Here is a 24,423-nt window from a genome sequence, read left to right on the forward strand (position 1 = left end):
CTTTGAAGAGGTGTCCAATAACACCCAAACCCACATTAGGCTTTGAAGAGACAATAACACCCAAACCCAGAATGCTTTGAAGGGTGTCCAATAACACCCAAACCCACATTAGGCTTTGAAGAGGTGTCCAATAACACCAAAACCCACATTAGGCTTTGAAGAGGTGTCCAATAACACCCAAACCCACATTAGGCTTTGAATGGGTGTCCAATAACACCCAAACCCACATTAGGCTTTGAAGAGGTGTCCAATAACACCCAAACCCACATTAGGCTTTGAAGAGGTGTCCAATAACACCCAAACCCACATTAGGCTTTGAAGAGGTGTCCAATAACACCCAAACCCACATTAGGCTTTGAAGGGGTGTCCAATAACACCCAAACAAACCCACATTAGGCTTTGAAGGGGTGTCCAATAACACCCAAACCCACATCAGGCTTTGAAGAGGTGTCCAATAACACCCAAACCCACATTAGGCTTTGAAGAGGTGTCCAATAACACCCAAACCCACATCGGGCTTTGAAGGCGTGTCCAATAACACCCAAACCCACATTAGGCTTTGAAGAGGTGTCCAATAACACCAAAACCCACATTAGGCTTTGAAGAGGTGTCCAATAACACCCAAACCCACATTAGGCTTTGAATGGGTGTCCAATAACACCCAAACCCACATTAGGCTTTGAAGAGGTGTCCAATAACACCCAAACCCACATTAGGCTTTGAAATGGGTGTCCAATAACACCCAAACCCACATTAGGCTTTGAATGGGTGTTGAAGAAGGGTGTCCAATAACACCCAAACCCACATTAGGCTTTGAAGAGGTGTCCAATAACACCCAAACCCACATTAGGCTTTGAAGGGGTGTCCAATAACACCCAAACCCACATTAGGCTTTGAAGGGGTGTCCAATAACACCCAAACCCACATTAGGCTTTGAAGGGGTGTCCAATAACACCCAAACCCACATTAGGCTTTGAAGAGGTGTCCAATAACACCCAAACCCACATTAGGCTTTGAAGAGGTGTCCAATAACACCCAAACCCACATTAGGCTTTGAAGGGGTGTCCAATAACACCCAAACCCACATTAGGCTTTGAAGGGGTGTCCAATAACACCCAAACCCACAGTAGGCTTTGAAGGGGTGTCCAATAACACCCAAACACACATTAGGCTTTGAATGGGTGTCCAATAACACCCAAACCCACATTAGGCTTTGAAGAGGTGTCCAATAACACCCAAACCCACATTAGGCTTTGAAGAGGTGTCCAATAACACCCAAACCCACATCAGGCTTTGAAGGGGTGTCCAATAACACCCAAACCCACATTAGGCTTTGAAGAGGTGTCCAATAACACCCAAACCCACATTAGGCTTTGAAGAGGTGTCCAATAACACCCAAACCCACATTAGGCTTTGAAGGGGTGTCCAATAACACCCAAACCCACATTAGGCTTTGAAGAGGTGTCCAATAACACCAAAACCCACATTAGGCTTTGAAGAGGTGTCCAATAACACCCAAACCCACATTAGGCTTTGAAGAGGTGTCCAATAACACCCAAACCCACATTAGGCTTTGAAGGGTGTCCAATAACACCCAAACCCACATTAGGCTTTGAAGAGGTGTCCAATAACACCCAAACCCACATTAGGCTTTGAAGGGGTGTCCAATAACACCCAAACCCACATTAGGCTTTGAAGAGGTGTCCAATAACACCCAAACCCACATTAGGCTTTGAAGAGGTGTCCAATAACACCCAAACCCACATTAGGCTTTGAAGAGGTGTCCAATAACACCCAAACCCACATTAGGCTTTGAAGGGTGTCCAATAACACCCAAACCCACATTAGGCTTTGAAGGGGTGTCCAATAACACCCAAACCCACATTAGGCTTTGAAGAGGTGTCCAATAACACCCAAACCCACATTAGGCTTTGAAGAGGTGTCCAATAACACCCAAACCCACATTAGGCTTTGAAGGGGTGTCCAATAACACCCAAACCCACATTAGGCTTTGAAGAGGTGTCCAATAACACCCAAACCCACATTAGGCTTTGAAGAGGTGTCCAATAACACCCAAACCCACATTAGGCTTTGAAGGGGTGTCCAATAACACCCAAACCCACATTAGGCTTTGAAGAGGTGTCCAATAACACCCAAACCCACATTAGGCTTTGAAGGCTTTGGGGTGTCCAATAACACCCAAATCCACATTAGGCTTTGAAGAGGTGTCCAATAACACCCAAACACACATTAGGCTTTGAAGAGGTGGTGGGTCAGACAGAGGATATGGGAGGATGGGGGCTCTCATAATGATATCAAACAACATTACTGCTGTTAGATGGAGAAACTTACCGCATTGTCATGCTCTCTGTCTTGAAAGACAGGCAGCAGAGAGTAGCTTGACTGGAAGGAGGACCGGCTCAGAGTGGCAGTAGGAGTGTTGTTAGAGTTGTTGGTTCGGTTCCCTAGGTGTTGGTGAAACAGACTCTCCACTAGTCTATCAATGAAATGGTCTTTGGTAAGCCGGACCCTCTGGTGTGCCCATACACAGTTGTTACAAAGGTACTCCTGGCAGTCTCGGCAGTGAGAGGTAGCGGGATTGCCCTCGTTGCAAGAGCTGCACAGGGGCTCTCTGCTGTGTCTGTGAGAAAAGTTGTTACCCCTACTGCTAACAGTATTGTTGATTTGCTCCTCAGACAAATTTACCACGGCATCCAACATGTTGCTAAATAAAAAGTTTGACGAGGGCAAGGCATCTACTCCTGATACGGGCATTAGAACCTTTAGGTCACAAGTCGGGCACCGGAGTTTCAAGGGGTCTTCGGGGTTCCGCTGGCCCTCCAGACACTGCCTGCAGAAGGCATGGAGGCATGGGAGGACGTGGAGCCTTCTGGAGGATGAGGTAGATGAGCTAGTTGAGGTATGAGACGAGGAGGAGGAGGTAGAAGAGTTGGAGGAGAGTGGAGCAGAGGAGCAGCACAGTTGTTTGCATAGGGGACATGTAGTCAAGTCGGAGTCAGGGAATGAAGCCATTTGCACGACTGCTTTGGAATAGGGGTCTTTAAACCCGCATTTAGACATAGCCTACGGTTGCCTTTGTAAATAGATGCAATGACGATAGACTAGATTAAATGGTTCTATTAAATGTTGCTCCTATTGTGAAAAATTGGTATCCACTCACTGACACCAAATAAAATGTGTAACTGATTAAATAGGTCTGCCGGTGAAGGACGTGCGTTTGAAGGAAATTGGAATGGCAGTCAACGTCAACGAAAGCTCTTTGGAATAGAAACAACTTCGGGTCTTCCTTATTTGCATACATAATTCAAATTTTACGTGTTTTGCGTATTGAAATTTGAGAGTAATTATAACTTGATATTACAGAGTTGTATGTTCTTGTTTACGTCAATGCTGCGGGGAAGAAACCAATATTGTGGCAAACATGAAATCGGCTGCGTGTCCCCCACCCGAATTCTCCCCAAGCACAGAGAAGGGCCACTGCCGGTTTTCGTTATCAATTCCTCTGTTCATTTACGCACAAACGTGTTAACAGTAAGTGTCCGCCCAATTATTCCAATCCACCATCACAACTCTTTCAAATGTAACCAACCATGCGCATCAAACAGAGACTGTTGAAGGCAATTAAATAATGAATCCATTTGATGTAATAAGTTAGCTCGATACTTGCGCGCATAAGATCAAATAGCCAAACAGTTGCTGAACAGTCTCCCAAGAATGATTTGTTACTCTATGATACCTTCTCTGAACGAAATGCTCTCTGTGATGCATACGTTGTGCTCAATAAAAGGCTGCACTTTCTTGAGATCAAATGTCCAGCGTTTTCCCCTGGCTTTCCTTGACCATCCGCCAGCGCAGAATGAATCCATTCGTTCCGTGCAATGAAGCGTTCCATGGAATTGTGTTCATTTGCGCTTGTGCACGCGTTTTACGCATGTTGAACTAAACCACATATCAAGAGGTACAACGACGGTTTTACTATATATGTGTATTATGTGCCATGTTAACTGCAGGACGTGAGTTTCTCGAAAATGCCCTGAATGTCTCTAATCCTACAGCCGTGAGCATACTTCCGTTTCATCACACGGAAGGGGACTTTGTTGGACAGCGGGGCTGGGCAGTTACATACAAGCGTCTCCCTATTCATGCCATTTTAACAGTAAAATTTTAATTGGAAATGTTACAATATAGTATGCAATATGTCGTGGCGTAGACCTCAAACAGCAGTTGTGCAAAAACAAGGGATCTATTTCAATATTTTAATTTCCTGGAAAAAATGATAGACTGGCTTTAATTTCATTTGACACTTTTGAGACGATTCCATTGGTTCCATGGTACCAGGCAAACTAAATCAAACTTTCTCTCTGGCTTGTGTATTTAAAACAACGAAAAACGCAATCATTTGTATTTAAACTGCAGTAAGTAGCCTAATGCTAACGTTTTATTTAAACAACTCTAATGCCCACTTTGAATGTGAACAAATAAATGACTGATCATGATCGTATCCATTCACCCTGTCTCAGACGGACAAGAAATGCTTACTTATGCATGCCTCTGTGAAGGCCATGCCATTGATGTTGTGCTTTGGGTTCAGTCTCCAGGAATATCACACACACAGACAGTGGCCAGGACAGGAGAACCCCAGTGAGGTTTATCCTTTACATGTTGGCAGTCCAAAATAAGCAGTGGGATGCCAGCCTGGGTGACAGAGCTCTGACCCCATTATCCAGTCCTGGATAAGGAGCTGGCCCCGCCCAATCCTGCTCAGAGGAAAAACCCAAGAGGCTACTAGGACTGGGGCACTATGGAAAGAAAGAGTCAAGAAGTGTCAGTGTTGAAAATGGCCAAAGACAACTTGGTTGTCCGTCGAACCAGCCGAGATCTGAACCCGAGTCTCCAACGGGAGGAACCAACCAACCAATCTTAACCATTTGACTAAGAGGACAGTTCCACAGCACTTGTGTTGATGGCCGGGTTAGGCACCGGGTAGGCACGGGGTCAACTTCTAACATGCATGTCTCCCTTCCCTGAGTCATATTACACTTGGGAAATCAAATCTGTGAAAGACTCGGAGACATAAAACATGGGAATCACATGAACACCAGTAATACTCTACCAAGCCCCAATCAATATCTGAATGTCAAATCAAAAGTCCCGGGTGGATAAACATGCTACCTGTCCTGTTCTTTAGGTTGCTGGGACAATAACTTCAATGTCCCTGGCTACTTCAAAGTAGATCGTATTTCTGCTTCTGAACTGAATGTTAAGATCATAATGCCAGGATGTATTTTCTGCTTACTAAAGGAAGCGAGATGACGCTGGGAAAGAGAGTAGAGTGATCAGAAACATTCAGTTCAGAAGCAGAAATATGATCTACTTTGAAGTAGCCAGGGACATTGAAGTTATTGTCCCAGTAACCTAAATAACAGGACAGGTAGCATGTTTGTCTTCCCATTACTTTTCATTTGACATTCAAGATATTGATGGCCCTTGTTATTTTACAGAATAATGGCCAACTTTATTGCACTTGATTAAAACCTTTACCACAGTCACAAGAGGGCCAAGCGCTGGTCAGGTCGCCGCCTCTTGTCATGATCAAATGGGGTAATTGATAGTGAACGCCCCCCTCCCGGATCTGTGAAAACGCATCAGAGCAGGAGCAGTTTGGTAATAACAGTGCGTTAGAGCTAGCCTGGTTGTTGTCTCTGTTCAGTAATAACATTCGATTCCTTGCCACTCTTGTCATTTGCCAAAGACGAGTGGGAAGGAGTGGAATGTTAGTTCTGAAGACTGGTACCCAGACTACGTTAGATCAGGGGAGGTATGGTAACAACAGTGGGAGCTCAGGTATAAATCATTAAAGGCTTTCCTGTTTCAAAACAGTCTGATTTAGCATCATGACCTCTATGGCTTTAATGGCAACACTCAAACTCAGAGGGGTTCCTCTCTAACTAGGAGGAAGTGGCCGATCAGGATCAGCTTGCCATAAACCAACCAAACCCATATCCTGCACAATGAAGAGGCAGGATGACTAACACCAGCGCTGCTAGAAGTCCAACCCCATGCTAGGCAGGACACAACACTCTCCCTGTCTATTAATGTCTCCTAAAAAGCTAAGAATTACTCTGCTAATATCCATCCCACCCTGCCTCAGGGTCCATCCCAAATGACACCCTATTTCCTTGTGCACTACTTTTTACGGGCCCTGAATCTAGGAGCTGGACAGTCAGACCGACAGGCAGACAGGTGATAGTGGATCTATGATCTGTTGTTTCTTTGAAGAGGCTGTTCTGACCACTGATTTAAATAAACACATTATCTATCTATATAGTTCTGGCTCAGTATACAGAGGAGGAAGGGACTTCATATCGTCTGATTCAACACACATTTATCACTCTGGGAGAGTGAGAGAGACATCCACATGTTCATGTAGAGTTTATGAATGGGTGTGTTTGGATCAAATGGGCTTTTGACAACCGTTCAGCACAGAGCTGATTAGGGATGGAGTCAGTCAGCTCTGCAACAAGTTACAACACACTTTATGAAGGACAATGGCAAACCAACAAGAATGTTGAAAATAGTGTTAATCCAGCAATAGTCATGCACATTTTACATTTGTCATTTAGCATCTCTAAATGATATTAGATTAAATCAATGATCTATCTTTTAGCAGGTCTTTATTCTGTGGTATTGGTTGTGTTAAAGTTAACAAGAGGTGAAAACAAACATATATGAATCATTATTGTTCCCAGCTGTCGACAGTATTCTAGCTAGTCAGGGAACTGATGCAGTTAGTATTACTTGATCTTGCAGTATGAAGTCTTCATTCCATTTGACCGTTCCATCACACGAGAGCTGCATCAATGTGGTGGGATCCACTTCCAGTACTTTAACTCTTCTTCTAATAGCTGGTGCCCATTTCAGTCAAGATCAACCTACAGTAGACCACTAACCATAGGATCTATGTATCAAACATCTGATCTAGAATCAGGTCTCCCCTGTCCATGTAATGTTTTTTTTATTGTGATCTAAAAGGCCAAACTGATCCTATATCCGCACTCCTACTCTGAGAAACACCAGAACATCAAATCTCACTCTGAAATGTATATTTCATTACAAAAACCAATGAACCCCATACTGAGTTTAGAGCACACCATCTAGTGTAGAGCTTAAACACTGCAACAGTATATGACGTCTCCCGTTACGGTCATCGTATGAGACAGTTCGTAATACCGACCCATTTCTTTTCTTAGCTCTTCTTTTGTGATAGCAAAGTGTGTTTCTGTACAGTTTAAAGTCAAGTGTAATAGTTTTGAATAAGTGTAATAGTCATCTTCGTAGATCGTCTCAGTTCATTACAATACAAACTGGCAATATAACAAACTGCTTCTTGTTGGATTACAATACACTGGCCTTCTTGTTGGTTAATACAAACTGGCCTTCTTGTTTCAAACTGGCCTTCTTGTTGGTTAATACAAACTGGCCTTCTTGTAATACTATTCCACAAAATGTTCATTACAATAACAAACAATATAAAGTGCCACTGAACTACATTAACAAACATCTTGTTTTCCCTCATACACCCCTAATGGAAATATTGATACTATTCCTCTGTGTTGGTTTATTCACACGCACACCTTCCTGAACACTGACTGACTTCAAGATACTAGGCCTTCTTGTACAAACTGGCCTTCTTGTTAATACAAACTGGCCTTCTTGTTGGTTAATACAAACTGGCCTTCTTGTTGTTAATACAAACTGGCCTTCTTGTTGGTTAATACAAACTGGCCTTCTTGTTGGTTAATACAAACTGGCCTTCTTGTTGCCTTCTTGTTAATACAAACTGGCCTTCTTGTTGGTTAATACAAACTGGCCTTCTTGTTGGTTAATACAAACTGGCCTTCTTGCCTTCTTGGTTAATACAAACTGGCCTTCTTGTTGGTTAATACAAACTGGCCTTCTTGTTGGTTAATACAAACTGGCCTTCTTGTTGGTTAATACAAACTAACTTGTTGGTTAATACAAACTGGCCTTCTTGTTGTTAATACAAACTGGCCTTCATCAAACTGGCCTCTTGTTGACCAAACTTCTTGTTGGTTAATACAAACTTTCTTGTTGGTTAATACAAACTGGCCTTCTACAAACTTGTTGGTTAATACAAACTGGCCTTGTTGTTGGTTAATACAAACTGGCCTTCTTGTTGGAGACCAAACCTATTCACACTACTGCTGAGCTGGTCTGGTTACCCATCCTATCCACCATAGTTACTGGAACGTGCTGGAAAGGACATTATGAAAAGAACGTATGCAAGCCAGCACAGTACTGGGCCTGGCTTCTCGATAGCGATGGAATTTAGGCTTACAAGTGTTTTAACGATGCACCTTTCCTACAATGGCCAAAGATTGAAAGAATTCGGATCAGCTTTCTTCATTAATATCTTACCTTAAAATTATAATTATTCCACAATACTGACGACGGATCAGCTAGTGCGACTGTGATCTTACTCTAATGCTTAACCTATAATAAATGCACTAAATCAAGATTTGACACATCATGAAATATATAAAGGCAGAAATTACAGATGGTAGCCAAATAGATAAATAAAACTAATGGAAATATAGGCCCATGTAGACTATACTGTAGGTAGGTAGGATATTTTTATCTGAATGCAGTCATGTCGGTTTTCATTTTAAGCATAATTTTATCCTTTGGTTGCTTCTAACGATTGCAAAGGCATTGGCAACTCTACAGTGCCTTGCGAAAGTATTCGGCCCCCTTGAACTTTGCGACCTTTTGCCACATTTCAGGCTTCAAACATAAAGATATAAAACTCTTTTTTTGTGAAGAATCAACAACAAGTGGGACACAATCATGAAGTGGAACGACATTTATTGGATATTTCAAACTTTTTTAACAAATCAAAAACTGAAAAATTGGCCGTGCAAAATTATTCAGCCCCTTTACTTTCAGTGCAGCAAACTCTCTCCAGAAGTTCAGTGAGGATCTCTGAATGATCCAATGTTGACCTAAATGACTAGTGATGATAAATACAATCCACCTGTGTGTAATCAAGTCTCCGTATAAATGCACCTGCACTGTGATAGTCTCAGAGGTCCGTTAAAAGCGCAGAGAGCATCATGAAGAACAAGGAACACACCAGGCAGGTCCGAGATACTGTTGTGAAGAAGTTTAAAGCCGGAAAAAGATTTCCCAAGCTTTAAACATCCCAAGGAGCACTGTGCAAGCGATAATATTGAAATGGAAGGAGTATCAGACCACTGCAAATCTACCAAGACCTGGCCGTCCCTCTAAACTTTCAGCTCATACAAGGAGAAGACTGATCAGAGATGCAGCCAATAGGCCCATGATCACTCTGGATGAACTGCAGAGATCTACAGCTGAGGTGGGAGACTCTGTCCATAGGACAACAATCAGTCGTATATTGCACAAATCTGGCCTTTATGGAAGAGTGGCAAGAAGAAAGCCATTTCTTAAAGATATCCATAAAAAGTGTTGTTTAAAGTTTGCCACAAGCCACCTGGGAGACACACCAAACATGTGGAAGAAGGTGCTCTGGTCAGATGAAACCAAAATTGAACTTTTTGGCAACAATGCAAAACGTTATGTTTGGCGTAAAAGCAACACAGCTAATCACCCTGAACACACCATCCCCCCTGTCAAACATGGTGGTGGCAGCATCATGGTTTGGGCCTGCTTTTCTTCAGCAGGGACAGGGAAGATGGTTAAAATTGATGGGAAGATGGATGGAGCCAAATACAGGACCATTCTGGAAGAAAACCTGATGGAGTCTGCAAAAGACCTGAGACTGGGACGGAGATTTGTCTTCCAATAAGACAATGATCCAAAACATAAAGCAAAATCTACAATGGAATGGTTAAAAAATAAACATATCCAGGTGTTAGAATGGCCAAGTCAAAGTCCAGACCTGAATCCAATCGAGAATCTGTGGAAAGAACTGAAAACTGCTGTTCACAAATGCTCTCCATCCAACCTCACTGAGCTCGAGCTGTTTTGCAAGGAGGAATGGGAAAAAATTTCAGTCTCTCGATGTGCAAAACTGATAGACATACCCCAAGCGACTTACAGCTCTAATCGCAGCAAAAGGTGGCGCTACAAAGTATTAACTTAAGGGGGCTGAATAATTCTGCACGCCCAATTTTTTTTTTTTTTGTTAAAAAAGTTTGAAATATCCAATAAATGTCGTTCCACTTCATGATTGTGTCCCACTTGTTGTTGATTCTTCACAAAAAATACAGTTTTATATCTTTATGTTTGAAGCCTGAAATGTGGCAAAAGGTCTCAAAGTTCAAGGGGGCCGAATACTTTCGCAAGGCACTGTATATTTGCAGTCCACATCGTTGTGAAGTTATCGGTGCTCACAGAGAGACAGAGAAGCATCTTGAGTCTATGTTTAGTGGAAGGGAAAAATAACACTAGCAGTTCTAGGAGTGATCTGAGGCAGGTGGTAAATAACAAGCGTTTAAGTGCAACTTTAGTAAGGATGGCTTTGGAAAACAGTTCAGAGATTTAACAATGCTCCTACCAAGGTTCTAACTATGAACTCAGCCTTAAGATGCTCTTGGGAAACCGGGCCCTGGTTCAGCACAATAGTGTGAAAAGAGTATGTCTGTTTATCTGGCCTCTCCAGTAGAAGGATAACGTGATTGACCTTGTGAGAGTCGGTCGGTTTGTTTCTCTGTGTGGCAGCTGCAGTGTAGCTTGGTGGTAGACATGGCGAGAATAGCATTGAGTCTGGTTCAACCAGGCGTGCTGCAGCATGTCCCCTGTCCCCTGTCCCTGTCCCCTCAGCCCTGCCAGTCCCAGGGGATGCACAAGTCCCCGTCCTGCATGACAGAGTAGAAGTGGGAGACCTCCACCCGGAGGCCCTCCATGAGGGGGGAGCGTTCCTCCAGCAACCGCCTGCAGCAGGGGATCATCTGGTTGTGTCTGACACTGGGCTCCTTGGACAGATTCCTCAGGGCCAGAGCCTCCAGGCAGTGGAGCAGTACCTCCTCCTCCTCCTTCTGCAGCCTGGGGGACGCACACAGGTCAGGGTCACACACAGAGCACGCCTAGCCACACACAGACCGAGGGATAATCAATACAACAACGTACACAGACGTAGGAGGGCAGGAAGACAAGGTTGACAGACACTCACTGGTTCCTGTGTTTGATTCGTTGTCGGGCCTCCCAGGCCATGCTCTGGAGGAAAGTCTGTAGTCTGCTGGGCTCACAGGTGGCTGGGATGATGAAGTGACCCATCTCATGCAGGCTGGGGCTGGAGCGATCACTGGGACAAAACACCACAGGTACATCATCAGTGGTCGGGGGAATCTCTCACATGCCTCTACACCAGGGTCCCCTCTAGGCAGCCCGCCGGTGATTTCATTTGGCCCTCCAAGTTCTGAGCAAAATAAATCAATAATAATAAAAAAGTTTTGGGGATTGTTGTTGTTGGACATAAAATACTAAAATCACAACAAAAAAAATCTCAAAGTGATTTTAAATTAAGAAATCTCTTCCCAAGTATTCCCACACATAAATAGCAAGGCTTATGTGATCCTATCCCAATCTAATCAAGGTTTGAAATTATTCTGCTTTTGTGAAATACTCTTTCTGTTTGGGACCCAAATGATTTATAACTATATTCCGGCCCCCCGGCCATCAGGAAAAGTCGTCCCACGGCTAAATGTATACTGAACAAAAATGTAAAAGCAACATGCAAAGTGTTGGCCCCATGTTTCAGGAGATGAAGTAAGATTCCAGAAAATGTTCCATATGAACAAAAAGCTTATTTCTCTAAAATGTTGTGCACACATTTGTTTGTTTACATCCCTGTTAGTGAGCATTTCTCTTTTACAATCCATCCACCTGACAGGTGTAGCATATTAAGAAACTGATTAAACAGCATGATCATTACACAAGTGCACCTTGTGCTGGGGACAATCAAATGTGCAGTTGTCACAACACAATGGCACAGATGTCTCAAGTTGAGGGAGCATGCAATTGGCATGCTGTCTGCAGGAATGTCCACCAGAGGTGTTGCAAGATAATTTAATGTTAATTTCTCTACCATAAACCGCTAATGTCGTTTTAGCAGTATGTCCAACTGGCCTCACCACCACAGACCACGTGTAACCACACCAGCCCAGGACCTCCACATCCGGCATCTTCACATGCACCATCCACCTGGACAGCTGATGAAACTGGAGTATTTTTGTCTGTAATAAAGCCCTTTTGCAGGGAAAAACTAATTCTGATTGGCTGGGCCTGGTACTCCAGTGTGTGGGCCTGGCTCCCTAGTGAGTAGGCCTATGCCTTCCCAGGCCCACCCATGACTGTGCCCCTGCCCAGTCATGTGAAATCCATAGATTAGGGCCTAATACATTTATTTCAATTGACTGATTTCCTGATATGAACTCAGTAAAACCATTGAAATTATTGCATGTTTGGTTTATATTTTTTGCTCAGTGTAATTCGGGACCCCCACTCTACAGACTGGTATTACAGTAGCATCAAAATCACACCCTTGAACAGGAATATGCTACATAAACAGAGTATTTTGGCCCACTGGTAGACAGTCAGGTACATGGTCTGTGGTGTGGGTGGATAGGGAAGAGTCTCTTACTTCTCCAGGGTCATGGCCAGACCTTGCAGGCTCCTGGGATGCAGGGCTAGGCGTCGGGCCAGTAGTCTCTTATGGAAGGTGTTGAGGATGCTGCAGTGTTCCTCTATAGGCTGTACAGGTCCCAGTCTCTCTACGTTAATTACCTGAATACCTCCCAACACATGGCTGATCCTCTCCTTCAGCCACTCTGTCTGCTGGAGCAGGGTACGGTAGCTGGGGAGACTCACAAACAGCTAGGACACATGTACACACGCACACACAGACAAACACGGAACATGAACAACAGGAGAATAAAAAAGACTGGTAACTTTTCCAGCTGAAATGTAACATGTGCCATACTTTTGTCCATTGGTGATGAACATCCATTGTTCCCAGCATCACATGACCTGAGGCATTCATCCCTGATTGGTCAGTGAATATTATAGTGTGTCCTAAAAGAAAATAAGGAATGCATTAAGTAATTTACCATACATCATTTTAATTCACTCATCATTCTCTGTGAGTCAGGACATCTTTCAAAATGTCAACAGAATAGAACAATTCAAGCCCACTCTTAAGACAAAGACCCTTATTGACTCTCTTCCAGGTGTGTATACCTCGCAGGTTGAGCACAGCCTCAGGGTTCTGCTGGGAGAGACGGCTCAGACTCTGGAGCTGACAGCATCTGTGAGTCACTCCCCAGGAGCGCTGCCACCTGCAGGAGGGAGGAGGTATTGTCCTCAGATCAGGTGTTCAAGTGAGAGCAGAGATCCCCAGTCATGATGTAACAACAGGAGGCTCCAGAACATTGATAATACGTTACTTTGGAAAGACATTGACCACCTTCTGTTGTACCGCAGGCCAGTAGAACCCAGTCAAACAGTAACTCACTCAAACATGCACCCTATGAAGCTGAAGGGTCTATGCACTTTACTTCATAGGACCAGCACTGTGCATCAGTCATGTTGTATTCGGCGCATGTGACATTTTGATTTGTGCATCTCTGCACCATTTTCTATCTGCATGGGAGTTGGTGCACTTAATGAAACTCACCAATGTTTTCTTCTTCTATTAGAATGGAACAGCTGTTGTTCAGAGTGTTGATGATTACCTAATATCTTCCAAGGCAAATTTCTGACACAATTCCTTCTTGAGTCTCTTCAGCTCCTCCCGTCGAGGGACACTGGCGTTCTGCTTCTTCGTAGCCTCCTTCTCATGGTTTCTCAGCCACAAGCTGCAGCAGAGAGACAACTCTTCAGACAGACCAATGGCTCGTTTGTAGAGCATGTCACTTCTCTCAAGGCGTGAGTGGAATGAGCCAACCAGAGGAACTCAAGTACACAGGCAGTGACAAAGACAGCAAGATCATTTGTTTCTATTTAAACCCGTCTTCGGAATGCATCTGTGAATTTGAGTTGACAGTTAAAAAGTGATCAAGCTAAAGCAATGCTAATGTCTATGTCATTCTACATACATAAGAAGTTACCGTTGGCTAGGTAGTCATTATACAGTACCTTAGTGTGGGCTCTACTTTCTTAGCCTGCTTCAGCTCCTGCTCTGGGTCTCTGAAGCCAGTGAAGCTGTAGTAGCTTTTGTCCCATTTGATGGGCCTGTAGAAAAGGTTCCCATGCCCAGCCACTGGCTGCTGGCTCTTGGGTGACTCTGAGCTGGCCTTCAGTCCCTTCATGTGCTCTGTGGACAGACTGCAGGACTTCAGCACATCCATTACAGTGGTCAGGACATCCTTGGTCTGCAGAGTGAAGCTGACCGAACGGAACCCTGGGAAATGTGGTCAAATGTATTACAAACATAGTCAGTCACAAAAAAATATCTAAATTGCAAATGGCAGCATGTTCTCTATATAGTGCACTACGTTTAGCCAGGGTACATAGGGTGTCATTTGGAATGCATCCATGCATAATACTCACTCTCTCAGAGGAAACGGTATGAAAAAAACAAATTATCAAGAAACACCAATACTGTATAGTCTACATTTTAAGCAGGATAAAAAGGACATTACCAGGAGGAAGGACATCCTCCTGAATGTCTTCCTTCTCCTTTATTTCCCTGACATAAAAGGTGAGCTTTGTTGGTTGGACTGAGCGGGTCCCCGGTTTCTGAAGGTTTTCCAAATAACCATTGAGTCTCTTGAGGGAATTTTCATTCACTTCCTGAAGAGAATTACACAAAGGACGTTTTGATTGGCAATTCCACGATAACAGAATGATGAGGCTCATATTTTTCACTTTAAAATGTTAAACGAAAAACAATGAATACAAAGTTAAACAAACCATACAACTCTATGCACAAGGACTACTTTTAACAAATACCACTGAAAATTTTACAAAAACACATTTACTTGAATAATACAAAGTTTGGTAACAGAGTGACGGTTTATGCTGCATCTACACTGTTTTCAAGTAAATGTGTTTTTGTCAAATGTTGAAAGGAAATTGCCGTGGAATTGCCCTACGACATAATTCTATGATACATGGACATTATTGCTCTTTTGGCCTACGACAGGACATAATCATTCACCCTTTCCCTGGGATGCTGGCCAAAGAAGTCTGGGTGCACTGCAAAGTAGAAAGGTCTCAGTGCATTGATAGCATCTGCCCCTGAAAGAGCTCTCTGATGGACCAAATGTGCTGTGACACGTCTGTTCCCCACTCTGAAAAACAACATGGACCAGAGAGGGAGGATAAAGGGTTGTCACTATGATCACTATGAAGTCCAAAGGGAGCCTGCTGTGCATTACATCAGGGTCTCCCAAACTCAGCCCCCCCAGTGCACCTTTTGCTTTCTGCCCAGGCACCACACAGCTGATTAAAATGGTACAATCTTGATGATGAGTTGGTTATTTGAATCAGCTATTTAGTGCCTGGGCAAAAACCAAAACATGCACCCAGGGGGGGCCCAGGACCAAGTTTTGGAAACTATGCATTACATCACTAACAACAGTGGTCCTTTTCACAAAATCCATTCTGAGTGCAGGTGATGATGTAAGTATGATAATGTAAGTACTATAGTGGGTTATTTACCTCATGGCACTTCGCAGGAGAGAGGCCACAGACATAGCTGTAGCTAGCTCTAGCTGGACACCAAATCAATGACTTGTGACATCCACAGGTGTTGATTCTCTCCTGTTGACAAAATAGGTTACAGATTATGAGCTGACTGACTGGTCCAAACTGACAAATCTTAATAAAGATTGTTGTAGCATTTATACTACAGCAGTAGCTAGCCAGCTAAGCCTTGGTGTGGGTGCAAACTCAAAATAGGTCTTATTTACAGTATCGTTGGCATTCACAGGACTAGCCTAAGGCAAGGCCAAGGGGACACATTGGAGAACACTCCAAAACAACAACGCTATCAAATCGTCTGGCTTGCAAGTTCTTTCAGTTTATTCCAGCACAAAACTGAGCAATACATTGCATGACTTGTTATAACTAACAGATAATCACAACAACAAACAGGTTCAGCTAGTTTACCCACCTAGCTAGCTTCCTTGCAAGCTACCTGTCAGCTGAAAATAAGCAACCACATTCAGACTGTACCAGCCACATGTCGATAAGTGTTTGGCTCAGAATTTATCAAAATGAACGAATACAGATTACCTTCTAAAGACTGCATTGCTGAATTTGTAGTATGGCAGGGAATTTTTTACATAGATTTTGAGTCCAACGTCAGCCAGTGGTCCATGCACAGCAATCAGACAGACAAAAGCAATCGCACTACTATACTAAAGCATCGATAGCTCTGATATGGACGTTTAATGACCTCTGCTGGTTAGAAAGCTACAATTATTAGCTCGCTGATCATTGCACCTCTTCTCTTCTAAACGCAGTCCAAATTCATTTTTTTCTGTATTTTGTATGATATTGTACAACAACAGCAGATGAAACTAACACCGTAAAAGAGTGATAAAATGTGATCAGTGTTATTTCCTGATTGTTGCTGGTTGAAAATACAATCTCCACAGGACCTTCTATAATCAGCAGGTTTTGCCTGGGTGAAGTTTCGGCTCCATGGTGACATCTTCAGGTGGTAAATTAGTTAATAGACCAATAACAAAGACAGTTCCAAACCTCTGCCAATAACAGATAGTTTTCAGGTTTTCCCCTTCCCACTCAGACCACTAAGTCCTAACAACATATTGCTTGAGAAACAGTTTTTTGCTAAAAAAAAAAACATTTGTTTCTTTTTGACCATTTTAATGGAAATCTATTACATCAAGGTTAATACCCAGACATTATTTGATAATGATATAAAAACGGCTGTATTGGATCTTCAACCAATGTCAGATTCTGATGGATCATAGATGTTCATTTTCTTCACCCACAAAATGATTTTAAGACACCTTCCTTACTGCCTTTCTTTGGCTTGTTTCTCAAACGTCACATTTCCCTCCAGTCCAGGTTGTCCATCTGCAGCAAACCCTTTTTGTGCTTCATCATACCTGGGAATTACAGGAGGCTGCTGAGGGGAGGACGGCTCATAATAATGGCCAGAACGGAGCAAATGGAATGGCATCGAACACCTGGAAACCATGGAAACCATGTGTTTGATACCATTCCAGTGATTCCACTCCAGTCCTTTACCAATGGTGGAAAAAGTACTCAATTGTCATACTTAAGTAAACGTAAACATACCTTAATAGAAAATAGAAAATGACTCAAGTAAACGTCACCCAGTAAAATACTACTTGAGAAAAGACTAAAAATATTTGGTTTTAAATATACTTAAGTAAATGGAATTGCTAAAATGTACTTAAGTATCAAAAGTAAAAGTATAACTCATTCCAACTTAATTATATTAAGCAAACCAGATGTTTTTATTTTATTTTCTATTGACGGATAGCCAGGGGCACACTCCAACACTCAGACATAATTTACAAATTAAGCATTTGTGTTTAGTGAGTCTGCCAGTAGGGATGACCTGGGATGTTCTCTTGATAAGTGTGTGAATAGGACCATTTTCCTGTCAAAATGTAATGAGTACTTTTGGGTGGAGTAAAAAGTAGCTTATTTTCTTTAGGAATGTAGTGAAGTAAAGGTAAAAGTTGACAAAAATACAAATAGTAAAGTAAAGTACAGATACCCCCAAAAAACGACTTAAGTAGTACTTTAAAGTATTTTTACTTAATACTTTACACTACTGGTCCTTACCACAAGCCCTTTCTCCCCAATTAAGGTGCCACCAACCTCCTGTGCTGTGAATATCAATGGATTACATTTGTGGTCAAGTGCTTGTAAAATACATCTATTTGGTTTGCTAAGTATTATAGTGTATTAAGACATTAGCAAAAATATATTTTGATATACCCAAATGCAACAATACAAAATGTAATGTTCAAAATATAATCTATTTTACATTTCAACATACATTTTTATACAGTATTAAATTGCATAAAATATATTCTAAGAGTAGCGTGTTTTTTTTTTTACCTCATTACACATTTGACAATACAGTGTATCCTTCATAGAGATAAACAATAATAATAATCTCAAATCAGGCCATAGGATGCATACCTCCTACATTAGTAATGTGTAATTCACCACAACACACTATGTACAGTGTGTTTCCACATGTACCAAACAAATACACTACCGATCAAAAGTTTTAGAACACCTACTCATTCAAGGGTTTTCTTAAATCTTTGCTATTTTCTACATTGTAGAATAATTGTGAAGACATCAAAACTATGAAATAACAACCAAAAAAGTGTTAAACATATCAAAATATATTTGAGATTTGAGATTCTTCTAAGAGACACCCGCTGCCTTGCTGACAGCTCCCACACGCTTGCCATTCTCTCAACCAGATTCATGAGGTCGTCACCTGGAATGCATTTCAATTAACAGGTGTGCCTTGATAAAATATAATTTGTGGAATTTCTTTCCTTCTTAATGCGTTTAAGCCAATCAGTTGTGTTGTGACAAGGTAGGGGGTATAAAGAAGATAGCTTTATTTGGTAAAACACCAAGTCCATATTATGGCAAGAACAAAGAGAAACAACAGTCCATCGTTACTTAAAATCATGAAGGTCAGTCAATATGGAACATTTCAAGAACTTTAAAAGTTTCTTCAAGTGCAGTCGCAAAAACATCAAGTGCTATGATGAATCTGGCTCTCATGAGGAACACCATAGAAACGGAAGACCCAGAGTTACCTCTGCTGCAGAAGATACGTTTATTAGAGTTACTAGCCTCAGATATTGCAGCACAAATAAATGCTTCACAGAGTTGAAGTAACAGACACATCTCAACATCAACTGTTCAGAGTAGACTGTGTGAATCAGGCCTTCATGGTCGAATTGGTGCAAAGAAACCACTAATAAAGGACACCAATAGGAAGAAGAGCCTTGTTTGGGCCAAGAAACATGAGCAATGGACATTAGACTGGTGGAAATATGTCCTTTGGTCTGAAGTCAAAATGTGAGATTTTTGGTTCTAACCACCGTGTCTTTGAGAGGGTGAACGGATGATCTCCACATATGTGGTTCCCACAATAAAGCATGGAGGAGGAGGTGTTATGGTGTGGGGGTGCTTTACTGGTAACACTGTCTGTGATGTATTTAGAATTCAAGGCACACTTAGCCAGCATGGCTACCAAAGCCATGCGACTTCCGGCGCCGACAGAGATGGCCGCCTCGCTTCGCGTTCCTTGAAACTATGCAGTTTTTTGTTTTTTACGTGTTATTTCTTACATTAGTACCCCAGGTCATCTTAGGTTTCATTACATACAGTCGAGAAGAACTACTGAATATAAGATCAGCGTCAACTCACCATCAGTACGACCAAGAATATGTTTTTCGCGACGCGGATCCTGTGTTCTGCCTTGCAAACAGGACAACGGAATGGATCCCATGCAGCGACCCAAAAACGACTCCGAAAAGAGGGAAATGAGGCGGTCTTCTGGTCAGACTCCGGAGACGGGCACACCGTGCACCACTCCCTAGCATTCTTCTTGCCAATGTCCAGTCTCTTGACAACAAGGTTGATGAAATCCGAGCAAGGGTGGCATTCCAGAGGACATCAGAGACTGTAACGTTCTTTGCTTCACGGAAACATGGCTCACTGGAGAGACGCTATCCGAGGCGGTGCAGCCAACGGGTTTCTCCACGCATCGCGCCGACAGAAACAAACATCTTTCTGGTAAGAAGAGGGGCGGGGGCGTATGCCTTATGGCTAACGAGACATGGTGTGATGAAAGAAACATACAGGAACTCAAATCCTTCTGTTCACCTGATTTAGAATTCCTCACAATCAAATGTAGACCGCATTATCTACCAAGAGAATTCTCTTCGATTATAATCACAGCCGTATATATCCCCCCCCAAGCAGACACATAGATGGCTCTGAACGAACTTTATTTAACTCTTTGCAAACTGGAAACCATTTATCCGGAGGCTGCATTCATTGAAGCTGGGGATTTTAACAAGGCTAATCTGAAAACAAGACTCCCTAAATTTTATCAGCAAATCGATTGCGCAACCAGGGGTGGAAAACCTTGGATCATTGTTACTCTAACTTCCGCAACGCATATAAGGCCCTGCCCCGCCCCCTTTCGGAAAAGCTGACCACGACTCCATTTTGTTGATCCCTGCCTACAGACAGAAACTAAAACAAGAGGCTCCCACGCTGAGGTCTGTCCAACGCTGGTCTGACCAAGCTGACTCCACACTCCAAGACTGCTTCCATCACGTGGACTGGGATATGTTTCAGACATTGCGCCAGATAACAATATTGACGAATACGCTGATTCGGTGTGCGAGTTCATTAGAACGTGCGTTGAAGATGTCGTTCCCATAGCAACGATTAAAACATTCCCTAACCAGAAACCGTGATTGATGGCAGCATTCGCGTGAAACTGAAAGCGCAAACCACTGCTTTTAATCAGGGCAAGGTGTCTGGTAACATGACCGAATACAAACAGTGCAGCTATTCCTCCGCAAGGCTATCAAACAAGCTAAGCGTCAGTACAGAGACAAAGTAGAATCTCAATTCAACGGCTCAGACACAAGAGGCATGTGGCAGGGTCTACAGTCAATCACGGTCTACAAGAAGAAATCCAGCCCAGTCACGGACCAGGATGTCTTGCTCCCAGGCAGACTAAATAACTTTTTTGCCCGCTTTGAGGACAATACAGTGCCACTGACACGGCCTGCAACGAAAACATGCGGTCTCTCCTTCACTGCAGCTGAGGTAAGTAAGACATTTAAACGTGTTAACCCTCGCAAGGCTGCAGGCCCAGACGGCATCCCCAGCCGCGCCCTCAGAGCATGCGCAGACCAGCTGGCCGGTGTGTTTACGGACATATTCAATCAATCCCTATACCAGTCTGCTGTTCCCACATGCTTGAAGAGGGCCACCATTGTTCCTGTTCCCAAGAAAGCTAAGGTAACTGAGCTAAACGACTCACTTCCGTCATCATGAAGTGCTTTGAGAGACTAGTCAAGGACCATATCACCTCCACCCTACCTGACACCCTAGACCCACTCCAATTTGCTTACCGCCCAAATAGGTCCACAGACGATGCAATCTCAACCACACTGCACACTGCCCTAACCCATCTGGACAAGAGGAATACCTATGTGAGAATGATGTTCATCGACTACAGCTCAGCATTCAACACCATAGTACCCTCCAAGCTCGTCATCAAGCTCGAGACCCTGGGTCTCGACCCCGCCCTGTGCAACTGGGTACTGGACTTCCTGACGGGCCGCCCCCAGGTGGTGAGGGTAGGCAACAACATCTCCTCCCCGCTGATCCTCAACACTGGGGCCCCACAAGGGTGCGTTCTGAGCCCTCTCCTGTACTCCCTGTTCACCCACGATTGCGTGGCCACGCACGCCTCCAACTCAATCATCAAGTTTGCGGACGACACAACAGTGTTAGGCTTGATTACCAACAACGACGAGACGGCCTACAGGGAGGAGGTGAGGGCCCTCGGAGTGTGGTGTCAGGAAAATAACCTCACACTCAACGTCAACAAAACTAAGGAGATGATTGTGGACTTCAGGAAACAGCACAGGCAACACCCCCCTATCCACATCGATGGAACAGTAGTGGAGAGGGTAGCAAGTTTTAAGTTCCTCGGCATACACATCACAGACAAACTGAATTGGTCCACTCACACAGACAGCATCGTGAAGAAGGCGCAGCAGCGCCTCTTCAACCTCAGGAGGCTGAAGAAATTCGGCTTGTCACCAAAAGCACTCACAAACTTCTACAGATGCACAATCGAGAGCATCCTGGCGGGCTGTATCACCGCCTGGTACGGCAACTGCCCGCCCTCAACCGTAAGGCTCTCCAGAGGGTAGTGAGGTCTGCACAACGCATCACCGGGGGCAAACTACCTGCCCTCCAGGACACCTACACCACCCAATGTTACAGGAAGGCCATAAAGATCATCAAGGACATCAACCACCTGAGCCACTGCCTGTTCACCCCGCTATCATCCAGAAGGCGAGGTCAGTACAGGTGCATCAAAGCTGGGACCGAGAGACTGAAAAACAGCTTCTATCTCAAGGCCATCAGACTGTTAAACAGCCACCACTAACATTGAGTGGCTGCTGCCAACACACTGCCACTGACACTGACTCAACTCCAGCCACTGTAATAATGGGAATTGATGGGAAATGATGTAAATATATCACTAGCCACTTTAAACAATGCTACCTTATATAATGTTACGTACCCTACATTATTCATCTCATATGCATACGTATATACTGTACTCTATCATCGACTGCATCCTTATGTAATACATGTATCACTAGCCATGTATAACTATGCCACTTTGTTTACATACTCATCTCATATGTATATACTGTACTCGATACCATCTACTGTATCTTGCCTATGCTGCTCTGTACCATCACTCATTCATATATCCTTATGTACATATTCTTTATCCCCTTACACTGTGTATAAGACAGTAGTTTTGGAATTGTTAGTTAGATTACTTGTTGGTTATTACTGCATTGTCGGAACTAGAAACACAAGCATTTCGCTACACTCGCATTAACATCTGCTAACCATGTGTATGTGACAAATAACATTTGATTTGATTTGATTTGAAGCATTCTGCAGCGATACGCCGTCTCATCTGGTTTGGGCTTAGTGGGATTATAATTTGTTTTTCAACAGGACAATGACCCAACACACCTACAGGCTGTGTAAGGGCTGACCTGACTTCCACAATCCCCCAACCTCAACCAAATTGAGATGGTTTGGGATGAGTCGGACCGCAGAAGGAAGGAAAAGCAGCCAAGTGCTCAGCATATGTGGGTACTCCTTCAAGACTGTTGGAAAATTCCAGGTGTTGCTGGTTGAGAGAATGCCAAGAGTGTGCAAAGCCATCATCAACGCAAAGAGTGGCTATTTGAAGAATCTCAAATATAAAATATATTTTGATTTGTTTAACACTTCTTTGGTTACTTCATGATACCATATGTGTTATTTCATAGTTTTGATGTCTTCACTATTATTCTATAATGTAGAAAATAGTAAAATTAAGAAAAACCCTTGAATGAAAAAGTGTTCTAAAACTTTTGACCGGTAGTGACATGCTTGCAGATCTTTGGGGAGAAATTGGGAAATTCTACTGCACGGGAACTTCAACTATATATATTTATTTTAGGATGAAATTGGTTTATGAATTATATGATTAATTTCCAATGTACCGTACAGTCTGAATGGAAATAATTTTACACAATAAAATACTCAAATAATTGTCAAAGATAATCATATGAATGACAAGATACATAGCTGTAGTTGTTCACATGTATCCTACTTTATTATTGGAATAATGATGCAAAAACGAATTCACAATTGTACCTAAACACTTTCACTCACAAACTACCACCACACAATGAAAACATACAATTCGTTAAGTAATGAATAACAAATAAAGAGTCATTTGATGAGTTTTAATAAAATTATATAATATAAAGTGAAATAAAAGCAGCACAGAGGGATGCCAACAAAGTGTACTGATACTAAGACTGAGACTAACATCAAAATCCATTTTCTATTTAATCCCAGACAAAGGAATACACCCAGCCTTTCATTTGTCTTGCTTTTACATAAACCGGAACACATTTCATTTGGATTGATTATTCATTTCATGCTATTCCCATCAGCACGGTCCTCTCTCTCGTTGTACTGTCTTATGCTCTGATAGTTCACTGATGTTGAATCCTAGTCCTAGTGTGCAGACACACAGAAGCTGTCATAAGGCAAGTCAATACAATGCAACTCTACTTTAATCACAATTGAGAATTAAACAATGGTGGTTTTGCTTCGGGCCCATGCTCCTCTTATGCCTCAGACATACAGTGGAATATTTAGTTTATTTTTAATTAACTTAGACTAGTCTGTTTTTGAAAGACACATCCTCCACTAGTCTCGGCATGCATTTTCGGCTTCGGTGCTGCGGACAGTGCTGTTGCTGTGCCTTGCTGCCGGTGAGGGAGAGGGCTGGGCTCCGGGGCTTCGGTGCTGCGGACAGTGCTGTTGCTGTGCCTTGCTGCCGGTGAGTGAGAGGGCTGGGCTCGCTGCGGACAGTGCTGTTGCTGGCCTGCTGCCGGTGCTGCGGACAGTGCTGTTGCTGTGCCTTGCTGCCGGTGAGGGAGAGGGCTGGGCTCCGGGGCTTCGGGTTCTGCGGACAGTGCTGTTCCTGTGCCTTGCTGCCGGTGATGGAGAGGGCTGGGCTCCGGGGCTTCGGTGCTGCGGACAATGCTGCTGCTGTGCCTTTCTGCCGGTGATGGA

At 43.2% G+C, this 24,423-nt stretch overlaps 2 protein-coding genes across 3 annotated transcripts in view; both read right to left on the bottom strand.

Annotated features, from left to right (window-relative positions):
- Positions 1-3,901, bottom strand: part of LOC127926458 (E3 ubiquitin-protein ligase TRIM71-like) — a 30,347-nt gene extending 26,446 nt beyond the window's left edge. The window contains 1 exon segment of the mRNA XM_052511850.1: positions 2,353-3,901. Coding sequence (XP_052367810.1) covers positions 2,353-3,081 — 729 coding nt within the window. The 5' untranslated portion in view covers positions 3,082-3,901.
- Positions 3,902-8,890: 4,989 nt separating this feature from the next.
- Positions 8,891-16,426, bottom strand: LOC118381828 (T-cell activation inhibitor, mitochondrial). 2 transcript variants are annotated; one of them, XM_052511851.1, is made up of 11 exons: positions 16,264-16,426; positions 15,688-15,789; positions 15,185-15,317; positions 14,667-14,817; positions 14,161-14,425; positions 13,758-13,880; positions 13,264-13,361; positions 13,007-13,098; positions 12,668-12,900; positions 11,198-11,329; positions 8,891-11,070 (listed from the first exon to the last, which is right to left on the bottom strand). In XM_052511851.1, exons 2-11 carry the CDS (start codon positions 15,720-15,722, stop codon positions 10,845-10,847), a joined length of 1,488 nt encoding a protein of 495 aa, XP_052367811.1. In that variant the 5' UTR covers positions 15,723-15,789; positions 16,264-16,426; the 3' UTR covers positions 8,891-10,844. The 2 variants fall into 2 exon arrangements, with proteins under 2 accessions (XP_052367811.1, XP_052367812.1); XM_052511852.1 differs by lacking the exon at positions 16,264-16,426 and adding an exon at positions 16,142-16,223.
- Positions 16,427-24,423: the final 7,997 nt, after the last annotated feature.

This window comes from Oncorhynchus keta, unplaced genomic scaffold, assembly GCF_023373465.1.
Source record: "Oncorhynchus keta strain PuntledgeMale-10-30-2019 unplaced genomic scaffold, Oket_V2 Un_contig_7609_pilon_pilon, whole genome shotgun sequence".
NCBI classification, from domain to species: domain Eukaryota; kingdom Metazoa; phylum Chordata; class Actinopteri; order Salmoniformes; family Salmonidae; genus Oncorhynchus; species Oncorhynchus keta.

Bases quoted from the DNA above. Each gene is read 5' to 3' on its own strand.
- LOC118381828 (XM_052511851.1), bottom strand. From the start codon at position 15,722: ATGTCTGTGGCCTCTCTCCTGCGAAGTGCCATGAG. The intron at 14,818-15,184 runs GTGAATGATTAT...AATTCTCTTCAG, and splicing joins GCCAGCATCCCAGGGAAAGG to GAAGTGAATGAAAATTCCCT. The intron at 14,426-14,666 runs GTAATGTCCTTT...CACATTTCCCAG, and splicing joins GGAGGATGTCCTTCCTCCTG to GGTTCCGTTCGGTCAGCTTC.